Source organism: Chiroxiphia lanceolata, chromosome 10, assembly GCF_009829145.1.
Source record: "Chiroxiphia lanceolata isolate bChiLan1 chromosome 10, bChiLan1.pri, whole genome shotgun sequence".
Taxonomy (NCBI): Eukaryota; Metazoa; Chordata; class Aves; order Passeriformes; family Pipridae; genus Chiroxiphia; species Chiroxiphia lanceolata.
This window is the reverse complement of record NC_045646.1, coordinates 1798457-1826239: the sequence shown is the minus strand read 5'-3', so window position 1 is coordinate 1826239 and position 27783 is coordinate 1798457. Positions and strand designations below refer to the sequence as shown.

General features: G+C 48.8%; 1 protein-coding gene across 2 annotated transcripts; it reads right to left on the bottom strand.

Annotated features, from left to right (window-relative positions):
* Positions 1-76: 76 nt before the first annotated feature.
* On the bottom strand, positions 77-17708 carry LOC116791576 (schwannomin-interacting protein 1). 2 transcript variants are annotated; one of them, XM_032697736.1, is made up of 7 exons: positions 17518-17708; positions 6468-6586; positions 4315-4432; positions 3537-3734; positions 2968-3091; positions 1161-1254; positions 77-706 (listed from the first exon to the last, which is right to left on the bottom strand). In XM_032697736.1, exons 1-7 carry the CDS (start codon positions 17545-17547, stop codon positions 655-657), a joined length of 735 nt encoding a protein of 244 aa, XP_032553627.1. In that variant the 5' UTR covers positions 17548-17708; the 3' UTR covers positions 77-654. The 2 variants fall into 2 exon arrangements, with proteins under 2 accessions (XP_032553627.1, XP_032553626.1); XM_032697735.1 differs by lacking the exon at positions 17518-17708 and adding an exon at positions 10193-10542 and having other exon boundaries at positions 108-706.
* Between the last annotated feature and the right edge of the window lie 10075 nt (positions 17709-27783).

Below are 27783 nucleotides of genomic sequence, written 5' to 3'. Positions count from 1 at the left end.
AATGGTGATGACAGCTCAGGAGTTGCACATTCACCCCACCAAAATCAACCAGTCGGCACCAAAAAGACGTGTCATATGAAACAAGTTTTTTCCTTTTTATTTTACAGCTTTATACATAAAACTTTCAACTCTCTGAACCCGACCGAGTGTTAATAGCACATCTAAAAATGAATGTCAGGTAGTCAACATTCACAAAATGTTGAGAACTGATTAAAATATACAGATTACTGAAAGCTACAACTTCACTACGAGGCAGGCATGTATTTTTTTCTTTTTTTTTGACTTGTATAGCACCGTCAAGTACAGTTTCTTTATTTTAAAACTACAGTGAAGAATAAAAAAGTAGTCAATGGGAAAAAAATATCATTCAACCAAAAAAAGTCTCTAAACAAACAAAAATAAAGTTAAACTACCCTCTCTTCTCGCCCATGGTTTTATAATGTTATAAGTACTGTACAGTTTTTTTCTGTAATAATATTATTAAAATGCCTGATATTTAGTGGCACGAGTAAAAAAATTAAAATAAATTAAGAAGCGGAGGCCAATCACCGACATAAAGCTTCAGACATGGTCATGGACTAACACTGGATTCCTGGGACACGGACAGCAGCAGGATGAGGGCTCTCTCCAGCTCTGCTCCCGGCGTTCCCGGCTTCACTTGGCCGGCATCTTCTCTGCCATGTGCTTCTGCTGGCTCTCAGCGTGCCTGGGGAGGGAAAGGGGCTGTTATTCCCTGCTCCGAGGGAAGATGGAAAGCACAACCCCACCAAGGGGAATCCACAAGGCTTGGGGGTGAACAGAGAGTCGTGTTTTCCCGGAGCGAGGGATGTGCGGTCTCTGCCCGGGGACCCGGAGGGGGGCACAGGGCAAGGAAAGCCCCTTTGGGGTTTCTCCAAAACCTGCACTGGTTTTGGCTCAGCTGGGATTTTTTCCTCCTCACCCACAGGGTAGCCCGACACCTGTGTCCCCAAATGTGGCGAAGGGGACAGGCAGTGTCCCTAAATAACACGGGGATGGGACAGGGAGTGCACCCAAACAATGTGGGGATGGGGACAGGCAGTGACCCCAAACGATGTGGGATTGGCCACAGGCAGTGACCCCAAAAAACGTGGGGATGGGGACAGGCAGTGCCCCCGAACACCCCGAGGAGCCTCCCTGACCTGGTGAGATCCTCGATGTCCACCAGCATGGCATCCTGCTCCGTGTGCAGCTCGTCCCGGATCAGCAGCAGCTGCACCAGCTCCTCGTTCAAGCCTGGAGCCAGGGGAGAAAAGGGGGGAGTTTGTGATTTCCTGGGAAACCCCAGTTTGGGACCTGTTTGTCAACCTTCCCCAGAGCTACACAGCTTTTAAATCCCTCCTGGGACGGGGATTCCACCACTGCCCTGGGCAGCTGTGCCAAGGCTGGACAGCCCTTTCCAAGAAGAATAAATAAATATAAATAAATAAATATATATTAAAAATATATATAAAAGGATATATATATAAAATAATAATATATAAATATATGCAAGAATATATAAGAATAAATATATGTGTATATATGTGTATATATGTATTCTTATAAATATTTATTCTAATATATATTCTAATATATATTAATATACATTTTTATATATATATAATTCTTCACATATATATAATAATATATAAGAACAAATATAAATATATATAAATAAATATAATAATTAATAAAATAAACATATAAACATATAAATGTATCTTATATATTATTATATGATATATCATATATATTTTATATATTATTACATTATATATATTATTATATAAAATAAGAAATATCATATTATTATATATTATAATGCACTATATAATAGTATATAAGAACAAATATAAATATATAAAAATAAATATATATAATATATTATTATATTTAATATAATATAATATATATAATTGTAATATCATATATATTATTATTCACATATATATAATAGATGATGATGATATATGAGAATAAATATAAATATATAAAAAAATATAAAAATATATAATATAGTACATTTAAATATATAAAATATCATAGTATTATTATATATTATAATGCACATATATAATAATATATAAGAATAAATATAAATATATAAAAATAAATATATATTATATATTATTATATTTTATATAATAATATAATATATATAATTATATTATGTATATATTATTATTCACATATATATAATAGATGATGATGATATAATATGTGAGAATAAATATATAAAAATAAATATATATTATATATTATTACATTTTATATAATATAATATATATAACTATATTATATATATATTATTATTCACATATATATAATAGATGATGATGATGATATAATATATGAGAATAAATATAAATATATAAAAATAAATATAAAAATATATAATATACTACGTATAAATATATAAAAATATCATTATATTATTTTATATATTATAATGCACATATATAATAATATATAAGAATAAATATATAAAAAAATATAATATATGTTATTATATTTTATATAATATAATATATAATTATATTATTATATATATTATTATTCATATATATATGAGATGATGATGATATAATATATGAGAATAAATATAAATATATAAAAATAAATATATATTATATATTATTATATTTTATATAATATAATATATATAATTATATTACATATATTATTATTCACATATATATAATAGATGATGATGATATATGAGAATAAATATAAATAAATATGAAAATATATAATATACTACATATAAATATAAATAACTAAAAATACATACTAATATATATTTATATATATAATTATTCACATATATGTAAGAATAAATATATATAAAAAAATATCTATATGTATACTGATGTTCTCGTATATTTATCAACATTTCTCTGTCTCTCCTGGAGAATTTTCTTGATTAAACAGGATATTCCAAAGAATAATGAAAGACTTCTCACTTACTTTCTATCTGTGAGTGCAGATCATTGACTATCACTTGTAGCTGCCCGATAGTCATGTCTCTTAGATCAGTGGGTTTCAAACTTCTCTTCATCAGGCATTCACTTATATGAGGCATATGTGGCAGCTGGAAAGGAATTGTCAATATTTTATATACTTTTCTTCCAACTCTTTGGATTTCCATCCCCCTCTCAAAACAGGCACCAACGACTCCACCACAAAGTGAGCTCGACCTTCTACACAACACTGTACCCAAGGCTTCAGGTCATAAACAATTGCAATTATTAATCCTGTGTATTTTATGGTAATAGTGAGTAATAAATTCCACTGAAACACGTGGAAAATAAGAGTTTGCTGCCCCATAACACCCCAACAAGACAACCCACTTTGACCCTTCCACTCCTGAGGCCAGCCCCTATCTCAACCATCCTCCCCAATGGGGTGGATGTCCAAAGGCCTGGTGTCCTCTCCCATCCTCTCCCATCCCATCCCATCCCATCCCATCCCATCCCATCCCATCCCATCCCATCCCATCCCATCCCACCCCATCCCATCCCACAGCCCCCACTCACAAGATCCGCTACTGGCGATTTCTTCCTGTTCTGCTTTTCCACCTCCACCTGCATTTTGGCCATGGGCTTTGCCATAGCCAAGGCCATCTTGGCTTCAGCTTGGAGTTTCTTCTGCCTGGTGAGGAAGTCCATGTCGTCCAGGGACTCTGACTCCTCCTCTGTCGTGTCTCTGTCGGAGTAGGACGAGCTCTGCTTGCTCTAGGGAAGCACATGGAGCTGTGACAGCCCTGTCACCCCGACCAGGCCACAGCAAAGACATTTGCTCTTGGTTTAACTTCTTTTGTGATCTTAAAAGTGGCATCATTTCTACAGAAACTGTGAAAAGCACGGATTTTTTTTTCTTTTATCTTAATCCCCAAGATTATCTCTCGAAATCAGAGCGATTCCCAGACAGGGCTTGTTGACTGTTAATACAACTTTAAACGGGAAGGGAAGCCACCAGATCAATAGGGGCTGAAAGGACACAGGGGTTAAGCTGGAGGGAAACATCTGGGGCTGCAGTGTCATCTTCACCAAGGGAAAAAAAGGAGAGGAAAGCTGCTGGGAGCTGATAACACCTCACCTCCATTACAGAGCCAAAAAGAAAGGGAGGAAGGGAGGAAGGAGGAACCTTCCCAGGAAGGCATCTGCTCCACAGCAGCTCTTTATCTGCCCCTCCGCATCTCACACTTTACTGATGGCTGAAAAGGCTGCTCTGGGGTTTGGTGTTGCTGTTTGAAGAGGATCAGCTCTTTCTCAGCTCCCCCAGGGATGCTCCAGGACGGGACCCCAGACCTACCATGGGCGACAACGGCGTGTCCAGGCTGGTCTCTGTCTTGCTGTCGTCGGCATCGCTGTCCTTGTCGCTGCCGCTGTCGTTCACAAAGCAGATCTGCAGGTTCATCCCACTTTGTAATCTGGGGGAGGGAAGGGACAGGTGACAACCAGGGTCCCCTGGAGCCAGGACAGGGCTCTGGGCAAGATGCAGAAGCTCCTGGAAACTCAGCAACAGGGTTTCTACCACCATCTGCTGATGGACTGCAGAACTGCCCGGGCACTGCACAGCTTCTGCCATCAAAAACTCCCTCAGCACTCACTGACTCTCTCACTACGTTAAATAAAATATATGAAGTGTAGATAAAATATACTGAAAACACTAATATCTAAAATTTATGAATTATTTAGAAATAAAGATGAAACATCTAAAATAAAGGTAAATATATAGAGACATTAATGACATGTATAATAATATGTATTGTAAAATATTTTGTTAATTATTGAAATGGTTTATTATTATTCAGTTTTCTGAATTAGGTTTCCTTCAGGTTTTCATTTTGGATTTGGAAAATGTTGCCCAGAGAAGCTGTGGCTGCCCCTGGATGCCTGGAAGTGTCCAAGGCCAGGCTGGACAAGGCTTGGAGCAACCTGGGCTATGGAAGGTGTCCCTGCCCATGGCAGGGGATTGGAATGAGATGAGCTTTAAGGTCCCTTCCAAGCCAAACCATCCGGGGATTTTCCTCTATAATTCTATATGTAGGTTTTTTTCTATAATAATTTATATATATAAAAATATAAATACAAATAATATAAAAAGTTACATATATAAAATTATATATAATATAAAACAATATAATTATATATATAAAATTGCATCTATATAGATAATTTCTATAATTTTATTCTATAATTCTGCAAATATGGGAGCAACGGTCCTGCAGAGGTTCCTGTGGGTCCTGGATCAGACAATCCTAATGCTCTGCCTGAACCATAAATATTCATGTCACCCCCAAAGCCTTCAGGTACAGCTGGTGATCTGTGGTGGCACAGCTGCCAGACCCTCCTGGCTGTGTTAATTAGCCCCACGCTCTAATTACACGACAGCGGCTCCTGGTTCAGCTGTAACTACACAGCAACACTGTTTTCCCTTTCAAATGACTCCCAGTTCAATTTAATTTCACAACTGCACCTCTCTGCTGGAACAGCAATATTCCAGCAATATTCCTCCTGGCTCGCTGCCTCTCCCAGGCTCCTTTCTCCTCCCACACCATGGCAACAGGTAGAGCTTCACTCCCAGCACGGGAGTGTTTGATGCTCCCCTGGTTACACCCCAGCAGCTGAGCACAAACAAGCCTTTCTGGAGCAGATTGGATGTAGACATTTCAAAAATCAGAATATAAGTGCAGGGTGGCAGCTCCAGGGATGGAGCCAGGTCTGGAAGCAGAGCTTGTGTGGAGCTCGTGGGTGTGAAGGGGACGTCAAAGCTGATTTTTTTCCATTCTCTGTCACTTTCTGTGCATGAATCCCAGAATCCCAGAATCATTTAGGTTGGAAAAGAGCTCCAAAATCATCGAGTCCAACCTGTGCCCGATGTCCACCTTGTGCCATGTCCAGTCCTTCCTTGGACACCTCCAGGGGTGGGGACTCCAAACCTCCCTGGGCAGGCCCAGATCAACTGAATCCAGGACTGGTGGAACAATGGGACCATAGAAACACAGAATCATTTGTGTTGAAAGGACTTTAAAAATCACCCAGTGCCACCCCCTGCCACGGGCAGGGACACCTTCCACTAGCCCAGGTTGCTCCAAGCCCCGTCCAACCTGGCCTTGGACACTTCAGGGATGGGGCAGCCACCGATTCTCTGGGCAACGTGTTCCAAATAATAAAAAAATCTGAAGGAAACCTAACTCAGGCAACTTGGTCTTATTTCCTTCACCTCCTGAGCATCCAAATATCTTGCTGTACAGTTTTAAATCAGTATTTTAGCATATTGTTCACAACCATTTACATAACAGACAACCGCCTTTGGGGCCCAAGATGTTGCTCTAAACCAAGGAAAATCCAGGGGCATGGTTGAAAGCAAAAACCTAGGGAAGGTTTTGGGGTGTCCCACTGGAGTTATCTCCCCTTTTCCAGGCTCCAGGGAGGTTTTGGGCTGCGGGGTCTGTGCCTTACCGGGACGACAGGCTGGGCTTGCCGCTCTTGCTGCAGCTGGTGTAGAGTCCTGGGCCATCGTCGAAGAAACTGCCCAGGGCCAACTTCTGCCTGATGGACTCCCGTTCATTCTTCTGGGCCTGGGAGGGAGGGGAGACAAGGAGGGATGAAGCTGCTGCTCAGGGAGGGCACGGGAGGGAGGGTTGTGCCACCAGCCCCACCACCACGCTCACGATGCCCGGCGTTTCCCGAGCGTTCCCATCACAGCCCACCTGCATCCCTCTGGCCACAAAGGATCATGGAATGGTTTGGGTTGGAAGGGACCTTAAAGATCATCCAGTTCCAGCTCTCCTGCCATGGGACAAGCTGATGGAGATGTATCCATATATCCCTAAAATATACACCAATATCTGTACCTATATCCACACACCTGCACCTCCAGCATCTTCCACTTCCCTGAGCAGCCTCCAAACCCATCTCCTTCTGCAATGTGTTTAAAGATGTGTTTTTAACCATTGTCATCAAATTATCCACTAAATGTATTTATAAAATACATTTTAAGAATGTATTTTTATATATATATATATGTATACAGGTTTTTTTAATAATCAACAAAGGGATTAGAAGTTAATCACTGATCAATAATTACGGGGACAACTGTGCAATCAATGTGCAATAAAGGCAAATCACAGATCTAGATTTAAAATCAGTCTCTCCTGGTGTCTGTCACTGATGGATTATGTGCCAACGTTGACAACAAGGCAGCAAGTTATTGATAGCAGGAACATTTTGGAGCCCTCAAACATTTCATTTTAAAATAACACTTAATACACAACAAAAGAAAATATAGCAGGCAAGTCTGAGCTGCTTCCACGGTGTTAATTAATGTAACTGTGTTTCCCAGATTTCACCTAAGGAAAAACAAAGCAGCACCTTTTTGATACAAGGAAGTGCAAAAAGATGCAAATTATCAACTTAAAATAACTAACAGTTTAATTCCAACTCCAGAGCTGATTACATACATTATTACACTGCCCATTATACTGTCAATCCCTTACCAAAACACATACTTGGTTTATAAGCCAACTCCTTTTATTTAAAATACTTCAAATAATAAAAATAAACCCCGTGACATCGAGAGGTCTCGAGGTTTTGGTTCAGCTCCAGGTTTCTGAAGCCCCACCCAGAGCACTCAGCTGTATTTCTGCACTTGGTTTTTTCAGGTTTCAATAATCGATGCCTCAATCAGACTTAGAATTAAAAACGGCCAGCCCTGCTGGGGGAGGCAGCACAGGGAGAGAATTAAGGAAAAATGAGGGAAAATATTGTTTTAATGGACTGAGAGCAGAGAGAGGAGGTTGGTGCCTGTCCCAGGACGCCCGTGGCTGCCTCAGGGCATCAATATTTCATCAAGTCCTGGATACTCAGCCTCCCTTTTTCCAGCTCACATGATCCTCTCCTGCATCTTCCCGTCTCTATCTGATTTTCCTTGTGTTCCAACAGAAATCCAAGGCCCACAGCACATCTCCACCTCCCCCTGCCCAGCCTCCACACCAGCTGGGACTGCTCCCTCCCCAGCACCATCCCCACCTACTCTGTGTGCACCAAAAACTGCTCTTTTTGCACTAAAACACACAGAACCACGGGCAGAGCTGCACATATTTCCTCCTCTCAGATGGGGCTGTGCCTCCAGATCTTTTTTTTTTTTCATTTTGCTCCATCTCCCACCAGGCCCAGCTGCTCCCAGTCTGACATCTGTACATTTAATCAATGTGCAATTTGTTTTCCCCACCAGGTCATTACTGAGGATTCTAAATAACTCTGCTCCCAGGACTGAGCTGGGAATATCCCATTTGATAAGGCAGACACAGGCTAATGACCCTAAAGAAACCAAGAGTCCTATTTGTTATTATAAAATAGGGAGCAGTTACCGAGAAATAGAATATACCTGAGGGAACTGGACTTTGGGCTTTGGATAAATTATCTGACAGCTGCATTGATATCCAGAGCTGGGTATGGAAAACGATAAACTGAGAAGGGAAATGGCCTGGTTTTTAATGCCTATCAGATATACTTACTTGGTATATAAAAATAACGGGTCAAATACTCCAGTTTCAAAGGTAATAAGAAGGAAAATGTAACCCAGTGTTATTTAAATGCGTATTTTGGCACTCAGTCACAAAACAAACATGTATTTCTGCAAGAGGGGGCTGACAATTCAGTTCACACAATGACTTGAAACAAAAAGCTGCGTTTTATTTTTAAGGCAAAACAATCTGGGGCGGATGTTTTCCTTCTTAGCCTTGACCTTCCCCTTGGGAAGGTCAGTGGCCACCTTTGTTTAAGCCCAGGAATGAAAACACAATGTCAGGTTTGTGGCTGTGGAAGGTTTTCTGCAGGACAGGGAGAGGTTTGGCTGTTCCCACAGAGGCTCCAGCAGCCCCAGCCCCGTCACCTGCTGCAGTTACTGCTGTTTATCCACCTATTTCCACCACCTCCTTAGTGTTTGCAGATTATACACAACCACCAGCTCCACCTCCTGCCAGCAGCCAACCCGTCCCCGACACGCTGTGACACCAAAAACCCACCAGCTTTGGGTGAGAGCCCGAATTTATCCAACATATCATGGAATCCTTGCATGGGTTGGGTTGGAAAGAACCTTAAAGCCCATCCAGTCCATCCCCTGCCATGGGCAGGGACACCTTCCACTAGCCCAGGTTGCTCCAACCTGGCCTTGGACACTTCCAGAGATCCAGGGGCAGCCACAGCTTCTCTGGGTAACCTGTGCCAGGGCCTCCCCACCCTCACAGCCAGGAATTCCTTCCCAATATCCCATTCTCTGGCAGTGGGAAGCCATTCCCTGTGTCCTGTCCCTCAATCCCTTGTCCCCAGTCCCTCTCCAGCTCTCCTGGAGCCCCTTTAGGCCCTGCAAGGGGCTCTCAGCTCTCCCTGGAGCCTTCTCTCCTCCAGGTGAACCCCCCCAGCTCTCCCAGCCTGGCTCCAGAGCAGAGGGGCTCCAGAGCCCTTGGAGCATCTCCATGGCCTCCTCTGGACTCTCTCCAGCAGCTCCATGTCCTTCCAGTGCTGGAGACCCCAGAGCTGGAGGCTCTCATGGAAGTGGAGCTGAGGGGGAGAATACTTTCCCACCCACCCCCCAGCACCAAACAGGGTGCACAGCCCATGCCAGGCCCTGTCCAGGAGCACTGGGACACCCAGCCAGGCCACCAGGGCTATTTTTGCCAGGCTCTGTCATTACCAGCCTTGGATGATGACTATATTTAAAGTTCCAGAGCCATAGGCAGCGCCTTATTTTATCTCTGCAAAGCACAAGGGCTGTTACTGGATTTACAAACAGAAATTACAACCCCACGACATGTGTTTTTATCTCCTTTCCCTTCACAGGGGATTTACTGGTAAATGCAAACCCAAGTCAAACTCACACATCTCAAGCCACGTGGCAAAGTGCCTTAAAATCCCGAGAGTCTCGAGGTAAGAGATGGAAACATCTCCTGACATTTTCTTCATCATAAAGATACGAAAAGGCAGAGGGAGGAAGGTTTGCTGCCCTGTGCCAGGGCATTAAACACCTTGGAGTACTTCCCTGCCCCAGCCCCTGAATCCCATGGCCCTGGGAGGGTGTAGGGCAGAATCCTATAGCCCTGGGAGGGTGTAGGACAGCATTCCATGGGTGCCCTCCTGCCAAGAGGGCTCCTGTGGGCAGACAAAGGCTCCTTTTTGTCCCTTACCTTTTTATAACTCCCCTCCCCGGCCGGTGCAGCTGCTTTCCTGATGACGTCACCCATTCCATCACCTCCCTCCCGACTCATCTCCTTCGCTCCCGGCTCCTCACGTGGCAACAACGGGGCATCTCAGTCCTTCCTCGGCTCTTCCCCGGGCACCGCGGGACGAGGCGCTCGCTCCAGAGCCGGGACCTGCCGCAGCCCCCCGGCCCCTGCCCGGGATGCCTCTCCAGCACCTCTCCCTTCCCGGCTGTTCCAGACCACCTTGCTTTTCCCAAATAAAGTCACGGAGCCCCAGGCAGCTGATGAGAGGGAGGCGAAGGCTGTCGGGGCCAGGGAAGCCGCGTCCTCCTCCAGCCACTGCCAGCGCCGGATAAAAATAGCCCCGAGCCTTCCCCGGCTACACAAGGGCAGGAAAAAACCCGGTGTCTGATGTCAAAATCCAAGCCTGGCAGCGCAGCCCTGGCCCGGAGGAAGGGGCTTTTTCTCCCACGGTTTTCACTGTGGAAGTTATCCCAGAAAACCCCCAGGAACCCGGGATATGAGGCTGGTGGTCCTGAGCCCTCACAGGGCTGCTCAGGCAACCACAGGATGGAATTGTCACTCTACACAGAACCCACCAGCAAGGAGCTGTTTCTTGGCTAAATCAGCTTTGTCAGGTGCAAAAAATCCTAAATTTCTGGGAATTAAGCAACAGAACTCCAGGAGTGACCCAGCCTTACCCTCATCCTGTGGGTGTGCAGGGCCTGGGGACCCCCAACCACTCCAGCCCTGGGTCCTGGGGGGCTCTGGGCTCACAGCCCTCAGACCTGCACTGCTTCCAGCTCCAGCTCCTGCCTCCAGCAGTCCTGCCTGGAGATCCAGGCTTCCCAACACAACCACCGACCTCCAGCTGCCCAAATCCCTCTCTCCTCGCTGAGATCCCACCACCTGGATCAGCTGCAGATGGGCAGCTGGAGGCAGAGCTTGGGGCAGACATTCCTACAGGGAATCCCTAAAAGGTGGGATTTATGCCACAGTTTCCCAGTGATCCCCAAAACAGGACCCACCAGCAACAAAAGTCCTCATTTCTGGTGCAACCCAACAGCACAACTTAATAATTCAATTGCCCTACAGTGTTTATGTGTTTAATGATATATCCAAGTCATGCTGACATCATGTCACTCAAAATGCATATTCCAGTTAAATTACCAGCTCTGACAACACACAAATTATGCATCCCAGCATTAGTCCACTCGGCATCTTCAGGAAAAAACAGCAATAATAAATGTTTAATCCCACCCTTCTCCCCGGATGGTACTTTGTAACTGTAATTCCCAAATGAAACAAAGTGGTTCTCTGGATATTTCATTATTTTTACTTCCCCTCCACCACTGAGTCATTGTGTCCTTTTCCTGCTGTTGCTAAATTAACTTCCTCTCCCAGGCTGTGGGGATGAATCCTGACACAATAAATTAGAGACAATAAAGAATGTCATAGCCCAGGGGGAAGGATGTGGTGGCCAGGAGCACCAGGCTGGGGGCTGAGCCTGCATTTGTGACCAGTCCCTGCATCATTGTGCCCTCACCCATGGAGGGGGATGTTCCAGTGCCTCCTTCCCAGCTGGCTGAGACGCTGAGCCTGGTCCTGCTGTGCCCCTGGTACCCAACAAGCCACCCCTCTGCAAAGGGACATCAAAGCCACCCCTAAGGGTAGGAAGTGGCACAACCAAAAATGTACTCGGCTCTTCCCCCCCCCCCCCAGTTTTTAGGATATTTTATCCCCATTCCAGGTTTCAGGCCAGCCCTGCTCTGCCCTGCTCTGGCATGCTCCAGGGCCAGCTTTGCTGATCTGAGCTGATCCCACAGAGCTGGTCTCAATCTCCAGTGAAAATCCTGCTTCCAGCAGCTGCCTCATTCCAGGCAACGGGAGAAACCCCAACCTGGTTAAGAAGCACAGCTTGGAGCCCCTGTAATCACTGCTGAGGCACATTTGGTGCCCTCCTCGGTGCCAGGACCAGACCCAACCCTGCCCCCTTGGGATGGGCATCTCCCCACCTGCAGAGACCCAGCCAATTTAAATCTGGATATCAAAACCACGAGAGAAATGAATTCTGGGGTTGTTTCAGCTCAGGGATCAAACCCTTTGCTGTCCAGCCCCTTCCCCACCTGCTGCACTGTGGGTCAACACCCCCCACTGTCCCTGTGGCCACTGTGTCTGCTTGAAACAACCCCCAAAAAAGCAGGATGGTAGCTACATTCCAGTAGCTCCATGATGGCATCACCGTCCATGGGCTCCTCACACACAGATCCCACCAGAAGCAAACTGGTCTCCACGGGCACAGCCACCAGGGCAGCTCCTCCAGCGATGCTGGAGGGGGAGAGAGAGCCTGCTTTTCTCTTTATAGCATGAAGGGAAAGCTCAGAACAGGTAGATCTGGAGCAGGTCAGCTGAGGTGCCCCTGGGAGGGAAGCACACAGAGTCAGAGCCACAGGGAACACTCAGGATGGGGACGGTGACACTCCTTAAGTGAGGCCAGGAAATAGGACACATCAAGTTTTATGTGCTTTAAACACGCCTCGGTTGCTTACAGACAAGAAAGCAGCTAAATTTAACTCTGCTGTGCATTTGTGATGTTGCTGGAGTCAATAAAACCCCCTCCATGCTGGGCTGAACGCCACTGGGGGAGGAATCACCCCCGTTCCTGTTTGGGATCAGCTCCCAAACACGGCTGGATACAGAGTCAGGAGAGAAAACCCCTAAATTCCCAGGATATATCAGTGAAAGCCTTCTGAGCCCATTCCCTGGAAAACTGGTATTCATGGCCTTGGGGCGCCTGGGCCAGGATATGGAGGTGGATTCCAGATTCATGGAAATCTCAAGTTGTCAGAACTGTTTACAAGAGCATGGAGAGACAGGGAATGGTTTTAAACTGAGAGCAGGGTTAGATGGGATATTGGGAAGAAATTCCCCCCTGTGAGGGTGGGGAGGCCCTGGCACAGGCTGCCCAGAGAAGCTGTGGCTGCCCCTGGATCCCTGGAAGTGTCCAAGGCCAGGTTGGATGGGGCTTGGAGCAACCTGGGCTAGTGGAAGGTGTCCCTGCCCACAGCAGGGGGTGGCACTGGATGAACTTTAAGGTCTCTCTGAACCCAAACCATTCTGGGATCCTATGATTCTATCTCACAAAACATTTATTTTAACGCAAATCTTGGAATAAAGCACAGTCCCATTCCCAGCACAGCATCCTCCCAGTACAATGCCAAGCACAAGCCCCTGCAAACTGAGGGATGAGCAGGACCAAGCCCTCCCTCTGATGCTGCTTCCCTGAGCTTTAACACACTCCAAGTGCTTTCCACCCATGTTGCAGAGCTTTTTTTTTGGATCTCTGGCTCACCAAGGCCTCCAGCCTCACATCTCTGTAACAAAGGCCTTGTTTTATTGTCCCTGCTTTGGGATGCAGGATCAGTGGCACGGAGGTTCCTCAGCTGTACCAGGCTCTACATCCCTCCATGAGCAGCCACGGGCAAGGGGCCAGGCCAGCAGCTTTCCCAGTGCTCCACACTGGGTTTTCATGGCATTTGAGGTTTTTCTCCAAGGCCTGTCTCTTGGGGTTATGTTCTGCCCTCAGAATTTGCACTCACTTTAATGAAAAACATGATGACAGCCTGGTATTTCTACAGCCTACAAAACCCTACAGACATCAAACAAAAGAAACCTAATAAAACACCTCATTCTTCTTCTCATTTCTTTCTTTCTTTTCTTTCTTTCTTTTCTTTCTTTTCTTTTTTCTTTTCTTCCTCCTTTCCCCTTTCCTTTCCTTTCCTTTCCTTTCCTTTCCTTTCCTTTCCTTTCCTTTCCTTTCCTTTCCTTTCCTTTCCTTTCCTTTCCTTTCCTTTCCTTTCCTTTCCTTTCCTTTCCTTTCCTTTCCTTTCCCTTTCCCTTTCCCTTTCCCTTTCCCTTTCCCTTTCCCTTTCTCCTCCCCTTTCCCATTCCCTTTCCTCTCCTTTTCAATGAGTCCTTCATATTTTAAGATTGTGAATTTTACAGATTCATTTCCATGGTTCGGTGCTTTGTGGGACCCTGGGAGTTCTGGGTGTCATCCAGCCTTGCCTGGTCCATCCCTGGGGCACCCAGCCTGACCTGCAACACCACCAGCACCTCCTAATCCATGGGAACACCAGCACCTCCCTGACACAGATCCTTCCAACAGACCCCTCTACAGAAAACCACCAGAGTCAATCCTGATGCCTGCAGACAAATCCCATCCCAGGAAAACCTGAGCAGGACACATCACACCCCCTGACCCACCTCAGAAACGATTTCTAAACCAGTAAAATCTCATTTTTTTCTCCTCGGATCTTTTTTTTTCTTTTTAATTTTCTTCGCACGTGTGAAGCCTGGAAACATCTCCCGAGCGACTGAGCCGCCAGCAGATACCTCAGCCCCTGACTGGTGCCAGAGCACGGAGCCAAACCCTGTTCCCACAGGCAACTGCCTCTTTGGAGCCTCCTGCCTCGGGCACAGGCACTGGATGCTGGGGGGTTCTCTGCTTTTAAAGGAGAAATTCAGAAATCCACCCAAGGAGATGATTTAGACTCATCATCACCCACTTGTAAAACAGTGGCGAAGGAACACGGATAAAGAGCCTGGAGAGCCCAGTTCTGCTCCATGCAGAGATGGATCCGTCAGGCAGAGCTGAAAACACACATTTACAAAGCAAACTGAAGCCCTGGCTGAGGCTGTGGGCCAGCAAAGCCCAGCTGAGACACACAGCCAAATAAAACCTTGAGTTCCGTGCTAAAGCCTGGATTTGCAGGCTGGACTTTCATTCTGGACCTCACAAAACATCCCTCAACCTGCACGAGCTGATGGCTTTCTGGGCAAGCTGCAGCAGAAATTACAGAGCCCTAAACAAAATGCTTGACATGGGGAAATAAATGGGTATAAATAAGAAAAGAGACACAGCTCAGAGAGAAATTCACAGCACGGAGAGCAGCAGCCTGTGGGACTGCAGGAAAGGATGCTGGGATCTCCAAAGAACAGAGGATCTGGCCTAAATTTAAGCAATCCACCTGCCTCAGCTACAGCCAAAACCCCAGGAGGGCCCACCTGCGCTTCCCAGAGCAGCAGTGGCAGCTCATTTACGGTGGGATTGAGGGATTTTGGGGCACACAACACGAACACCGTCCTCTTCCTCAGCACCTGCCCCATCCCCAGCACCCTCCCTGCCACAGATCCCGTGTCCCAGCTGTGATCTTGGTGTCACCAGAGTCTTTCTGCCGAATTCCTTCAAAACAAACATGTTTCCAAGTTTTCCCATGCACTGCCTCATTGCTCTCTTTGATTAATTTTTTGTTTATTTAGCAGCTTCAAAGCAAGGAGGGGAGCAGATCACACACACTGCCACTGTCCGTCCCCCCCCCGCCCGGGGCAGCCACCAAAATCCCATCATTGCTGGCTTCCAGTCTGATCCCAAACCCGGGATTGCTGGCCACAAAAGGATTAGAACCCTGCCTTTGGGATAATGGCTTTGGGAGGGGGCTGGGGTTGCTCCTAATCTCTGCAGCGCCGGAGGAAGGGTTTGGAACAGATTGCATTTGAAGACATGGTTTGTTTTTTTTGTTTGTTTGTTTTTTTCTCGGATTTGTGTGTTTTCTGGCCGATTTCACTCTAATATTTACTGGTTTGGAGGGGAGGAAGCAACCCATAAACAAGCAGGGCAGGAAAGCAGAGGGAAGCAGCAGCACTGCAGAGACAGCCGGTGCATGAGCACGCAGGGATCCTGGCCAGGCCTGTGCCGCAGCTCAGCATCATCACCATCATCATCATCATCACCATCATCAGCCCTCGCCCACCACCACGGCCCGGCTTCCACCCGGGAAACAATGCCCAACCTTTAACCCGAGTGTGCCGGGAAAACATCCGCTGCTCCCAAACAATGGCACCATTTATCGAGAGCAACAGGCTCGGAGCTGCAGGGAAATCAGCTCCCCTAAAAGGAAGGCTGAAAAAAAACCCACAACCCAGGATTTTTTTATTTTTTCCCCCCAAAGCAGCTAAAAATAGAAATTCACTTCCAGAAGCATTTGCTAGGCTGAAAATATTCAGTGAAAAATCCTTTCAGCTCTTCTGTCTGCACATACAAATGTTTTGTGTATTTTCCCTTTCTGATGCATTTTGCAGTGTGAGATGTTTTGTTGTGAAACACAGACTGAAGTTGGAATTAAATGAGATGGGGGTGGGAAAATGAGGATGAGATGCTGTGCTGGGCAAGGCCCTGTTTGCTGAGGGTCCAGCTCCGGGAATTCCTGGGAATGGGTGTTTTGCACAACACACTCGGTGCACGTAGGAAAACGCATTTCTCAGCATCGCTGTGGCAGAGGGACAGATGTTTGTGCCTTTAATAATCCACCTGTGTCATCGAGCCCCTAAACGTGCCACCCAGCCCCTAAACGTGCCATCCAGACCCTAAAGGTGCCATCTACACCCTAAAGGTGCCCTTTCTTGGGCAGGTGCACCCACCAGGACCCACCCTCTCTTCAGAGGGAAACGAAGCCACAACAACAGCCCATCCCAACTCTCACTCGCCTCACGAAAATAATCCTGATGTTCCCCAAACACGGGGTCGCTGCTGCCGCCCCCACCACCCCAGGGAGCCCCCAGGGATGGGGGCGGCCGCGGTGGATGCTCAGACGGAGCAATTCTCATCCCCAAACCAACACCGGTTCTTACAGAGATTATTTAGCAGAAACCACGAACCGCGACCGGGCTGCAGCCCCAGAATACCTATCCTGCGGGGCAGCTCTCCCGCCTGGATCAGTCTGGGGAGCGCAGGAAATAATATTCCGCTCTAAACCTGACATCACTCTCCTGCGGCAGCTCCGGGAGCGCCAACCCGCAGGGAGCGGCTCCATCCAGGCAGGGAGCGGGATACAGGCAGGGAGCGGGATGAAGGCAGCAGGATGCAGGCAGGTAGCGGGATACAGGCGGCGGGATGCAGGCAGGGAGCGGGATGCAGGCAAGGAGTGGGGTGCAGGCAAGGAGCGGGTGCAGGCAAGGAGCGGGTGCAGGCAAGGAGCGGGTGCAGGCAAGGAGCGGGTGCAGGCAGCGGGATGTCGGCAGCGCATCCCCGGCCCCGCCGCCCCCCCGAGCATCACATGGCGAGCACAAAAGCCCCTCGGCCGCTCTGGCTCCCCCCGGGGAGCGGCGGGGCCGGAGCCCACGGTGCCAGCCCGGCCCGGCCGCCCCGCGCTGCCGCAGCCCCCGAGCCCCCCCGGCTGGAACGGGGCTGGCCCCGGGCTGGGGGGGCTGCTCGGGGCCGGGTGGGGGGTCAGGCCGCGCTCATCCCTTACCTGGTAGGAGCAGTTTTCCTGGTGAACCATCTCGGTGCATCATCCGCCGCTGCCGCCCCGCCGGCAGCGCCCGCAGCCCCGGCGGGGGAGGAGGAGGAGGAGGAGGCTGGGGAGGAGGAGGCCGGGGAGGAGGCTGCAGCCCGGGCCAGCCGGTAAGATGGATGCGGCCGCGCTGCTCCGCCTGCGCAGCGGCCCCGGGGAGCGTGGGGGGGCCGCGGCCGGTCCCGCCTCCGCCCGCACACGCAGCGCGGGGGGGGCCGGGCAGGGCCGGGGCAGCCGCGATCCTCCGCGGGGAAAGGGGGAAAAAATACCCCAAACACCCGCCGCGGACACTGCGCTATGGGGAGGACTCCCGAAACAACCCCCCCAAACACCCCCGGGCGATGCCGCGGCAGCCGCGGGTCCGGCCCCCCCGAGCTGCCCGGGTGCGGGAGCGGCCCCGCGGGTGATGGATCGCGGCTGCGAGGCACCAGCTGCCCAAAGACACCTCAGATAAGGGCGAACAGGCACCTTCCCGCTGCCTTCTGCCACAGCGATCCAGCGCGGGATTTGCCGGGAGAGGCTCTGCCCTACATTCCCGGCTATTTATACCTTCTCCAGCCCGCAGAGAGGGAACGGCAGCTCTGCCAGGGCACCCCCCTGGGCCGGGCCCCCACCGCACCCCCGACCTGCTCCGGGATCCGGGGAAACCCATGGGACAAGGGGAAACGGCCCTAAGTTGAGCCTGGGGAGGTTCAGGTTGGATATCAGGAAAATTTCTTCCCTGAGGGAGTGGGGAAGCACCGGAACAGGTTCCCAGGGAGGTGGTGGAGTCACCATCCCTGGAAGTGCTAAAAAAACAAGTGGATACTTTACAATATGGTTTAATGGGCTTAGAGTTATTCAAAGGTTGGAACTGATGATCTTGGAGGTCTTTTCCACCCTCAGCACGAACCCCCCCAGCCCCGTTTACAAGAGTTTGGGGCTGTTCTGGCCCTGGCCATGGTTGGACACAGCGAGTCTCATGTTCAATCCCTGATTTTGGCTGGACACAGCCCATCCAAGGGGCACAAAAACACCCAGAAAGCTACAGGCTGGGCTCACCCCATGCACTAGGCACTCTCTCCCAGGCAGGCACCGGCCACTAGCAGGAATTCCAGGCCTTCTCCTCCCTTCCTTAGGCAAACAGGGCTTTATCCTGCTCCCAGTCACAGCTGCAGGGACGCACATGACTGTGAAATCCAGACACACTTGCTCACAGAGCAGCTCACATTTGATTCCCCACACCAGATGTGCCTCTAGAAAAAAAAGGGCTTTGTAGGATCATCGCTCTGCCCCAGCTTTTCCAGCTCTCCCAGCTTCCCACCAGCACAAACAGGCTGGAGCAGCCGTGGGCGGATGCATGGAGAGTCCCTGGAGTCCCTGTGCAGCTGGGACACGGATGGAGAGAACCCCCAGACCCTCCTCCCCAGTGCCCTCTGCCCTACAGCAGGAAAGCTTTCAAAACAACCCCCAGATATTCCTTTAAAAAGAAAAAAAATAACATATTCTGCATAAGTTTTGAAGAGAGGATGAAGTCACTGCCTGGTTTTTACTGCAGAGAATCCCACTCAACCACCTGGGTAATAAAACATGTTTTGCTGTTTCCAAACATTAAAATAAAATTCAAAACACCCATCAAAATAAAACATCTCCAGTTTTAAGTATAGTATAAATAATAAAATAAATATAAATTAAATATACTGCATAACCTTGGGCTTGCTTTGGAGAAGTATCTGTGGCAAGCTAAAAGCAGCTCCCTGCATTACATAAACTCTAATGCCATTTATTTTGTGCATCACAAGGAAAACTCCCAAAACTCCCCCCCCCCCCCCACTTCCCACGTGCTGGTCTATCTATAACAGTGGTGACTCAGAGCTGATCCCAGTGGGGACTGCACCAACCTGGTGTGGCATGGGATGAACTCCCCCCAATTATTTAACAGCTGATTCCTTTGGAAAAATGACCCCAGAGAGAGCCACGTTCACCTGCTGCAGCAAAGCTCTTCCCTCCAGGATGAGCCCAGGATGGAGGTGGAAAGGGCCAGGGATTATCCTCAGCCTCTGGATTTGCTCCTCTGCCCTGTATCCATTTGCATTATCCTTGCAGAAACGAGGTGGGAAGGCAGGTAATAATTAAAGCAGAGGGTGATTACGCTGAGTGAAAGGCTCCTGGCAGCTCTCCAGGTGGGTCACTGGGAAACTGCTGGATAAAGGCAGGGAACACCTGCTGTTGATATCCTTGGAGACACAGCCCAGTGGGAAGCCCCAGGGAATGCCCCCAACAGCCCCTTCTCAGCTGGGAAGAGAAACCCAGGGGGTACCTGCACCGCCTGGTTTGCATTTTTTATCGGGTCACCCTCTGATTTAGGGGGTCTTTTACCACTCAGGAGACAACCTGACAAGTTTTCCTGAAGCTTTGCCCAAACCAGCTCTGAACTAGAAACATGTGGTTCAGGAAGGCCTGGAGAACATCTCCAGGGGGTCTGACACAACTCTGGCATGAAACTCTTCCCTCCAAAACCCCTCCAGGGCTCCTCCAGAGGGTCCAGGGAGATGCTGCTCAGGGACAGGGGTTGTCCTGGCTCAGTCCCCCAGCCCGGACCTGCAGGGCAGGTGGCACCAGGAACGGGCCAGACCTGATGTCCTGGATGCTGCAGGGGTGAGGACACAAGGAATTCAATCCCATGGCACGGGCAGCAGCATCCCTGCTCCTCCTCCCACACAGATCAAACCCACACAGCTCTAGCAGACACTCCAATTCCTGCAGTGAACAACAGGATTTCATTAATTATCCATCTATGGAAGGAGAAAACACCTGGTATCCCCAGTTCTGGGGGAAAACATAGAATTTCTGATTCTGTGCACGTACTTGGAGGATTTTTTTTTTCTTTTTTTTTTTTAAGCTTACATGGCACATGCCAAGTGCTACCCCTCTCCAGCAGCCCTGTTTTCAGGGAGGCAAAGGCAGGCAGCAGAATTCCCCCTGCCAGGCTGTCCCTGCCTGCCCCCATCCCAGCTTTCTGCTTCCCCTGGCTCCTGCACCTCTGCCCCGGGTCCACGGAAATCATTAACAGGGCAGAGGGAGGGACACACCGGGGTTATCAGCTCTCCCATCATCATTCCCTCTGGGGGGAAAACACTCCTTGGAAAGAATAAAGCCTCGCAGCGAAGCCAAACCCTCCCGTTCCCAGTGCCTGGGAGAGAGGGCACCCGTGGGAGGGGAGGGAAGGGAAGCAGCCCGGCCGGATTACTCACCGGGAAGCCGCAGCCAGCCCTTTTCCTGACGTGTTTCTCGTTTCTCGCTGTCCCACACATTTATTTTTACACACACGTGTCGTGCTCTGTGCCCGACCCCCCCCCCCCCCCCCCCCCCGCAGCTGCAGGGACTGACACAGTCCCGCACCCCCGGGGCTTTGGGATGGGGAGGAAAAGGGCAGGAGCGGCGTTTGTTCCACAAGGCAGGAGAGGCACGGCATTCCTGCTCTCCCAGGGAAACACCACAAAGGTTTTCCTGCCCACGGTCATTCCTCCAGGGGCCTTATCAGCTGGGAAGGTTTATTTTTCAGGCTGGGACTGGCCAACCCCTCTGGCTCATACAAAAAGCCAGGCTGAATTAACAGGCTTTTTTATTTATTTATTTTTTTTTTCCCAGTCTCAAAATAACAGGGAAAAATGAGGGAGGAGCTGAACACCTGGGAAAACACTGTTTTGATTTTCACAGAATCACAGAATGGTTTAGGTTGGAAGGCAGCTTAGAGACTGTCTAGTCCCAAACCCCTGCCATGGGCAGGGACAACTTCCACTAGCCCAGGTTGCTCCAGCCTGGCCTTGGACACTTCCAGGGATCCAGGGGCAGCCACAGCTTCTCTGGGCAACCTGTGCCAGGGCCTCACCACCCTCACAGCCAGGAATTCCTCCCCGATATCCCATCTAAATCTACCCTCTGTCAGTTTGAAGCCATTGCCTGTGTCCTGTCCCTCCATCCCTTGTCCCCAGTCCCTCTCCAGCTCTCCTGGAGCCCCTTTAGGCCCTGCAAGGGGCTCTCAGCTCTCCCTGGAGCCTTCTCTTCTCCAGGTGAACCCCCCCAGCTCTCCCAGCCTGGCTCCAGAGCAGAGGGGCTCCAGCCCTTGGAGCATCTCCATGGCCTCCTCTGGGATAACAGCCCATCCCAGCAGAGGGAGATGCTCCTGCTGCCCCCGTGTCCATGGACTTGCCCAAACACAATGAGCTCACAGGAAACCAGGAATTAAACACAGCATCCCAGGATTTCAGCTTTATTTGCTGATGATTTCCTGGGAGTGAGGGATTTAGCTCCTCTTTAAGCCAAGCTAAAGCTTTCCCAGGGTTTAAATCCAGCAAGAAAAATAAAGAGAAAAGAGATTATTTTTAATCAGTTAATACTAGACATCTGCTTGAAAGGGGAGCATTTGTTTGGATTACACCCATGGATAATGTTTTAGACTATTACTTTTTTATTTAAGGAAGATGATGCTGAGGGCTTTGCCATCATTTTGGATGTGTTACTCTGCTCTATGAGAAGATAAATCTCCAGTGACTTAAGAGCCCAATGTCCTGCCCTCTTCCATGCCCCTTTTACTTCCCTGGAGGTTTCTGGAGTCTTTTCCAAGCAGTACCTTAACAACTCCCCCCAGAAGAACAGGGGGACCAGCTGATTAATTTAGGATAAAAATACATAATATATAATGAAACCACGATTTTCTCTTCCCTCAGAACATGGAACAGAAGGATACAGCAATTCCACATCCTGATTCCTCCGATGCACAGGATGTCAAACAGGGAACTGGAGGGAATCATTTAAGCCACACAAATATTTATAACTCTCTGGTGACATAAAAGCAACAAAACACAGGGAAAACAACCAGATTTTTCCATGGAACCCATTCAGGGAGGCTCACTGGTACCACACAGGCTGAATTTTCAATTGGGCAATTTATAAGCTGGATCACACGTGTTTAATAGAGAATTTACAGGCTGATGAGGAGCAGGTATGAGCCCACCAAGCACTCACTGCTAATGAGTGGAGAGAGGAAGGCTCCAGGGAAACCTTGGAGCTGCTTCCAGTGCCTAAAGGGGCTCCAGGAGAGCTGGACAAGAGCGACGGGACAGTGAGGAATGGTTTTAAGCTACAGAAGGGTGGATTTACATTGGATATTAGGAATAAATCCTTCCCTGGGAGGGTGGGAGGCCCTGGCACAGGTTGCCCAGAGAAGCTGTGGCTGCCTCTGGATCCCTGGAAGTGTCCAAGGCCAGGTTGGATGGGGCTTGGAGCAACCTGGGCTGGTGGAAGGTGTCCCTGCCCGTGGCAGGGGGTGGCACTGGATGGGCTTTGAGGTCCCTTCCAACCCAAACCATTCCCTGAATTCATGAACCATTTAACCTACCAGCACCTACGGAATGTGAGGATACAGAACAGCAAAGCTCAGCTGCCTCCTTGCAATGTGATTTACATGGTTAAAAATAAAATATTCTTGGGGAAATGCAATATTCCCAGAATGCTCATGGACAACACGAGCTCTTCAGCAGGACGAGGCAAACCTGTCAGGTTTGGTGTCAGCACCAATAAATTCAAATATTCCAACCCACCTCAATCTGCAGCACCATTTCTGCCCCTTTTGGGAGAGGATTTGTAGCAAACCCCATTGGCTACAACCCAATTTTCCCCATTTTTGGCTGGCACACACAGTGCCCTGCATCCTGGGAAAGCAGAGGGTTTGGGCTGGGTGACATTTGCCCTGAGCTGAACCGAACTCAAAGCTCAGCCATCCTCCCTCCCTGCAGCTGATGTGCCAATCCAAGCCAGGGACAGCTGCTCCCAGCAGCATTCCCAGTCCTGCTGCACCAGCTGTGCCCGACCTCACCCCCTGCCTTCACCAGGAGCAGCCTGGCACCATCAGCCAGGGCATCCACACCACCCTGCAATCAAGGAGACCCCCTGACTTCATCTCTAAATCCTATTTTCTGCTCCAAGCCATGCTGGGGTGAAGAATCCTGGTACCCATCAGCTCCCAAAACCATCCGAAATCTTCCATGAAATATTCCCAAAGCTGCAGCTTTATAAATATTGACACAGAATAGCTGAAAATCATTAAAGTGTGAGCTGTGAGGAACATCTTCATCTGATCTCTTTGAAATCAAATTTAATAGAAGTTTTTCACTGCCCTAATAACCCAGTTATGTATTTTCAAATCCATGGTCAGCACATGCAGCTCACAGACAAGTTTCCCTATCCTTTCTCCCCCTGCTTATTTTATTTATTTTAATTTTTTCAAATATTAAATTTGCTATTTTTCAAAAATATGTTTGAAAAAAATAAAGCTGCGCTGGGCCCCACTACACACATTTTAACAGCAGCAGAGAGAATGAATGTATTTTTCCAGGAGTAAGAGAGAAGAAGGGAAAAATGGCAGGACAAGAGAGAGAGATTTTCCCTGAGAGGATGAAGGACAGGGTGGCCTTCACCTTCCTCAGCCTGGGACAGCAGGAATTATGTGGAAGTGTTGCTGAGTTGGAGGCAGAAATCTCACATCCCATGCCCAACACTTAGACACCATTAAGCCACTGGTCTGGGGCCAAAAGTAGTTTCTGGATGAAATATTAAGCCCTTTCAATTGTGGCAAAAATCCCTGGAACTGCAGGCAGGCAGAGCAGCACAACCTGCATTTAAATACAGGTGATTAATTCATTTCTCGTGTGCCCTGTACAACAGGGCTGCCCTTATTTCATCCTGCAGCAAAAACCAGGGGCTGAGTTATCACTTATAAATAAGGCTGTGACCCCCACAGGAGCAAGAGGGCAACATCTGGGGGTGGGGATGGGATTATCCTGCCGTGGGGTTGCCTCGAGGTCATCTATCCCTTTCCATTCCCCTCCTGCTTTCCAGTTGGGAACAGCTGAGAGGGCTTATTTCTGGGCTGGCTTTATTTTACAGCTCATTTGAATTGCAAAACGGGCGATAAAAAGCCCAGAGCAGGCACTTGCAGGCTGAAGAATAAACACACCCGGGTTACAAACACACCGTGGAACGAAAAGTTTCCTTTTCAACCAGAAGCAAAGCCCATCAATATGAATATACTGGTGCAAACAGGTGACTTTGTGCCCTTTAAATGCTTCCTCAAGAAAGGAGTTTGCAGGGACAAACCTTCCTCTGAGTCATGGGCAGGACAGAAATTGTGGATTTTTGCCACAGCTCTGAAGGCAGATCCCCATTAATTCCAAGCTTACTGCCAGAAATCCACCTTTTTGGGGGAAGTTTACTTATACCATACCATGCACACAACACTCCCCAAACCAATAATCCTTCAGAGAAGTTCAATCCCTGACACTGCTGAGATCAGGGAGTTTGGGAAGGATGGGATGGAGCAAACACAGGTCCAATGTGAGTAAAGCCCTGCTCTTGCTTCAGGTTGATTTTAACTTTTCAGCCTTTAAACAAATGGCTGTAAAGCTGATTTTTTTTTTTCAGTTTGCCTCCCAACCCCACTGTCACTCGAGAAAGGAAAACCAATAATCCTCTTGTGCTGCAGCAGCCCGGGGCAGAAAGCTGATTACCCTTAATGGGTATCACTTACAGCCCCAAAACCAATTCCATCAATGCTAAGAAATCCCATTTCTGCTCCTTCCTGACACCAAACCCAGTGTTTAAAATAAGACATGAAGTTATCCCCCTTGGTAGGGCAGGCACAGTGAGCATGAAGCTGGAAAAAGCTAAAAATAACAGGATAAGCAAGGGTGGATCCCAAGTGAGCCTTATTAGTCATGGAGAGAGGGAGCCACGGGGCTGCTGCTGGTGGCAGAGCAGCACCATATAAGAGCAAGAAAAGACTCTTGTCTCTTAAATCTCTCCTGCTCTACCTCAGGCATTCTTTTCCTCTTGTTCTGGCAGCCTCCAGCTCCTCCTGACAACACGGGGTCTTGTTTTCTGCGAGTCTTTACACGGAATAAAGATCATTTTAAGGTGATTCATTTTAAGGTGTCTGCTGGAATTGGAGCAGTATTGACAGCCAGGCACGTCAGGGGGTTGGTAGAGGTTGGGGGATTGGATTTTTTTTCACTTGCACCATCTTTGTGTCCAAATGGAATGTCTGAGGTGAGTGATGGAGCCCCTGAGGGCAGAAGGGCCCAGCAAGGGCATCGCTGGCTCCCAGAGGATTAATTTGGATGAGCACAAAGGGGAAGGTGCAACTTGCAGTTTTCTCTTGGGATGAAGCCATGGGACAACAGAGGCATTAGTAAGGAAGAAATTCTTGCCAGGGTGAGGCCCAGAGAACCTGTGGCTGCCCCACCCCTGGAAGTGTCCGAGGCCAACTTGGAGCAGCCTGGGTGGGAGGTGTCTCTGCCCATGGAACAAGATGAGCTTTAAGGTCCCTTCCAACTCCAAGCAGCCTGTGATTGATATAAACACAAAGGAACACCAAAGCTCAGCCTGCAGCTTTCCAGCACCTCCAATGTGAAAATCCCTGGGAATGCTCAAGACACCTGGGAGCAGGATTGGGAGCACCACGTCACCCCGGCGCAGCGGGGCTGCATTTGCACATAGTGGTCCCTTGTTCCTGAGACCAAAACCCAGAGAATTGCTGTTTGTTCTCATGACTGGGGCTGTCTCCTGAGCTTCTCTAAGCACCCCATTCATCCAGAGCAGCCCTCATGTCTCCAAACCCCTTTTCCAGCAGGACTAACACGCACACAAAACGTTCCGGCTCCGTGCGCTGCTCCACCGTAATTTTCCAGTTTAAAAGGAATAAGGATAATTAAGCAGTGAAATAAGGCTTTGGTGCTTGAACACTCGTGAAGACAAATGAAAAGTCAAATGTAAAGAAGAAAAGAGAGCAGTGCTGCACATAAAGCTGTGTCTTGGCCCAATTTCAGCCCCTGCAGACGGCCAGGGCAGCAGGAACACTCGTCCCATCCTGGGCCCTACCACAGCCTCTGCTTTTAATGCCACTTTGGACTCCTACCTTTCATGTCAGGGAATTGAATCCATCATTACACCGCTACATCACCAGGGCAGGCTCTAGGAATAAGCCCTACTCCTGCAAACAAGCCCAGGGATGTTCTGGCAAAGCTTCAGGAACTCCTCAGCAATCAGGTGTTGGCACAACCTCGGGATGTGCCATTAAGCAGAGGCTGGTTCTGGCCTCAGATTCCCTCTACAGAGAAATTAGAGATTATATCTCTGGATTTTATAGAGATTATATTTCTGGGGAAAGAAAACCCAAGGTCAGGTTGTTGTGTCTCTGCTGCACAGCTTCTCTCCATCAGCTCTCCCAGGAGCTGCCAGCCCAGAGCAGAGGGATCATAAATGACCTTTTAACATGAAACTAAAGCCACAGCCAGGCCTGCTTTGTAAACCACAGTCATGGCCACTGTTTGCTCACAGCCACTGACCATGGAATCCCAGAATTGCTGAGGTTGGAAAAGCCCTCTATGATCATTGAGTCCAACCATCCCCAGCACTGCCAAGGTCACCACTGACCCACGTCCCCAGGTGCCACATACATGAGGATAGGGACTCCACCACTGCCCTGGGCAGTTGTGCCAGGGCTGGACAACTCTTTCAGTGAAGAAATTCTCCCAATATCCAACCTGACCCTCCCCTGGCACAGCTGGAGGCTGTTCTCTCTCCTCCTGTCCCTTGTTCCCTGGGAGCAGAGCCCGACCCCCCCCAGCTCCCCCCTCCTGTCAGGGGGTTGCAGAGCCAGAAGGTCCCCCCTGAGCCTCCTTTTCTCCAGGCTGAGCCCCCCCAGCTCCCTCAGCTGCTCCTGCTGCTCCAGACCCTTCCCTGCAAATGCTCCAGCCTCTCCATGTCTGGCTCAGTCCTGTTTGTCCTTGGCTGGAGCCTTGTTTGTGCTTGTCCCACATGGGTGTAGGACACTGTCTAGGGTGACAAAGGCTGGGCTGGAGGTTGGATTGACACCCCACCCATGGAGCTGGGCCTGGGTCTGGCCTCAAACCAGGAGACAAGGGAGACAGGGAATGGGTGACACCAAACCCCCAAGGCACGGGAGGAAAAGGAGAGAGGGAGGTGGGAACTGTGGCTGCTGCAGCAGAGCAATTACAGCTCAAAGGCACAAAATAAAGTCCCCCAGCTCTCAGGGCGCTGTGCTGGGGAGCACAGGAGGGCTCTGCTTCCCCACAGTGGGTGTTCTCCAAGGAATACTCGTCTCCAGGCTGGAAACAGCCGCAGCGTGTCCAAGGCACCCAGATCCTTATTGTGGCCTTCCCTGGG

Coding starts and splice junctions, on each gene's coding strand:
- LOC116791576 (XM_032697735.1), bottom strand. CDS start 10,273: ATGAGTCGGGAGGGAGGTGATGGAATGGGTGACGTCATCAGGAAAGCA. Junction 4,433..6,467: donor AAGCCCAGCCTGTCGTCCCG/GTAAGGCACAGA, acceptor TCCCTCCCCCAG/ATTACAAAGTGGGATGAACC. Junction 707..1,160: donor GACATCGAGGATCTCACCAG/GTCAGGGAGGCT, acceptor TTCCCTCCCCAG/GCACGCTGAGAGCCAGCAGA.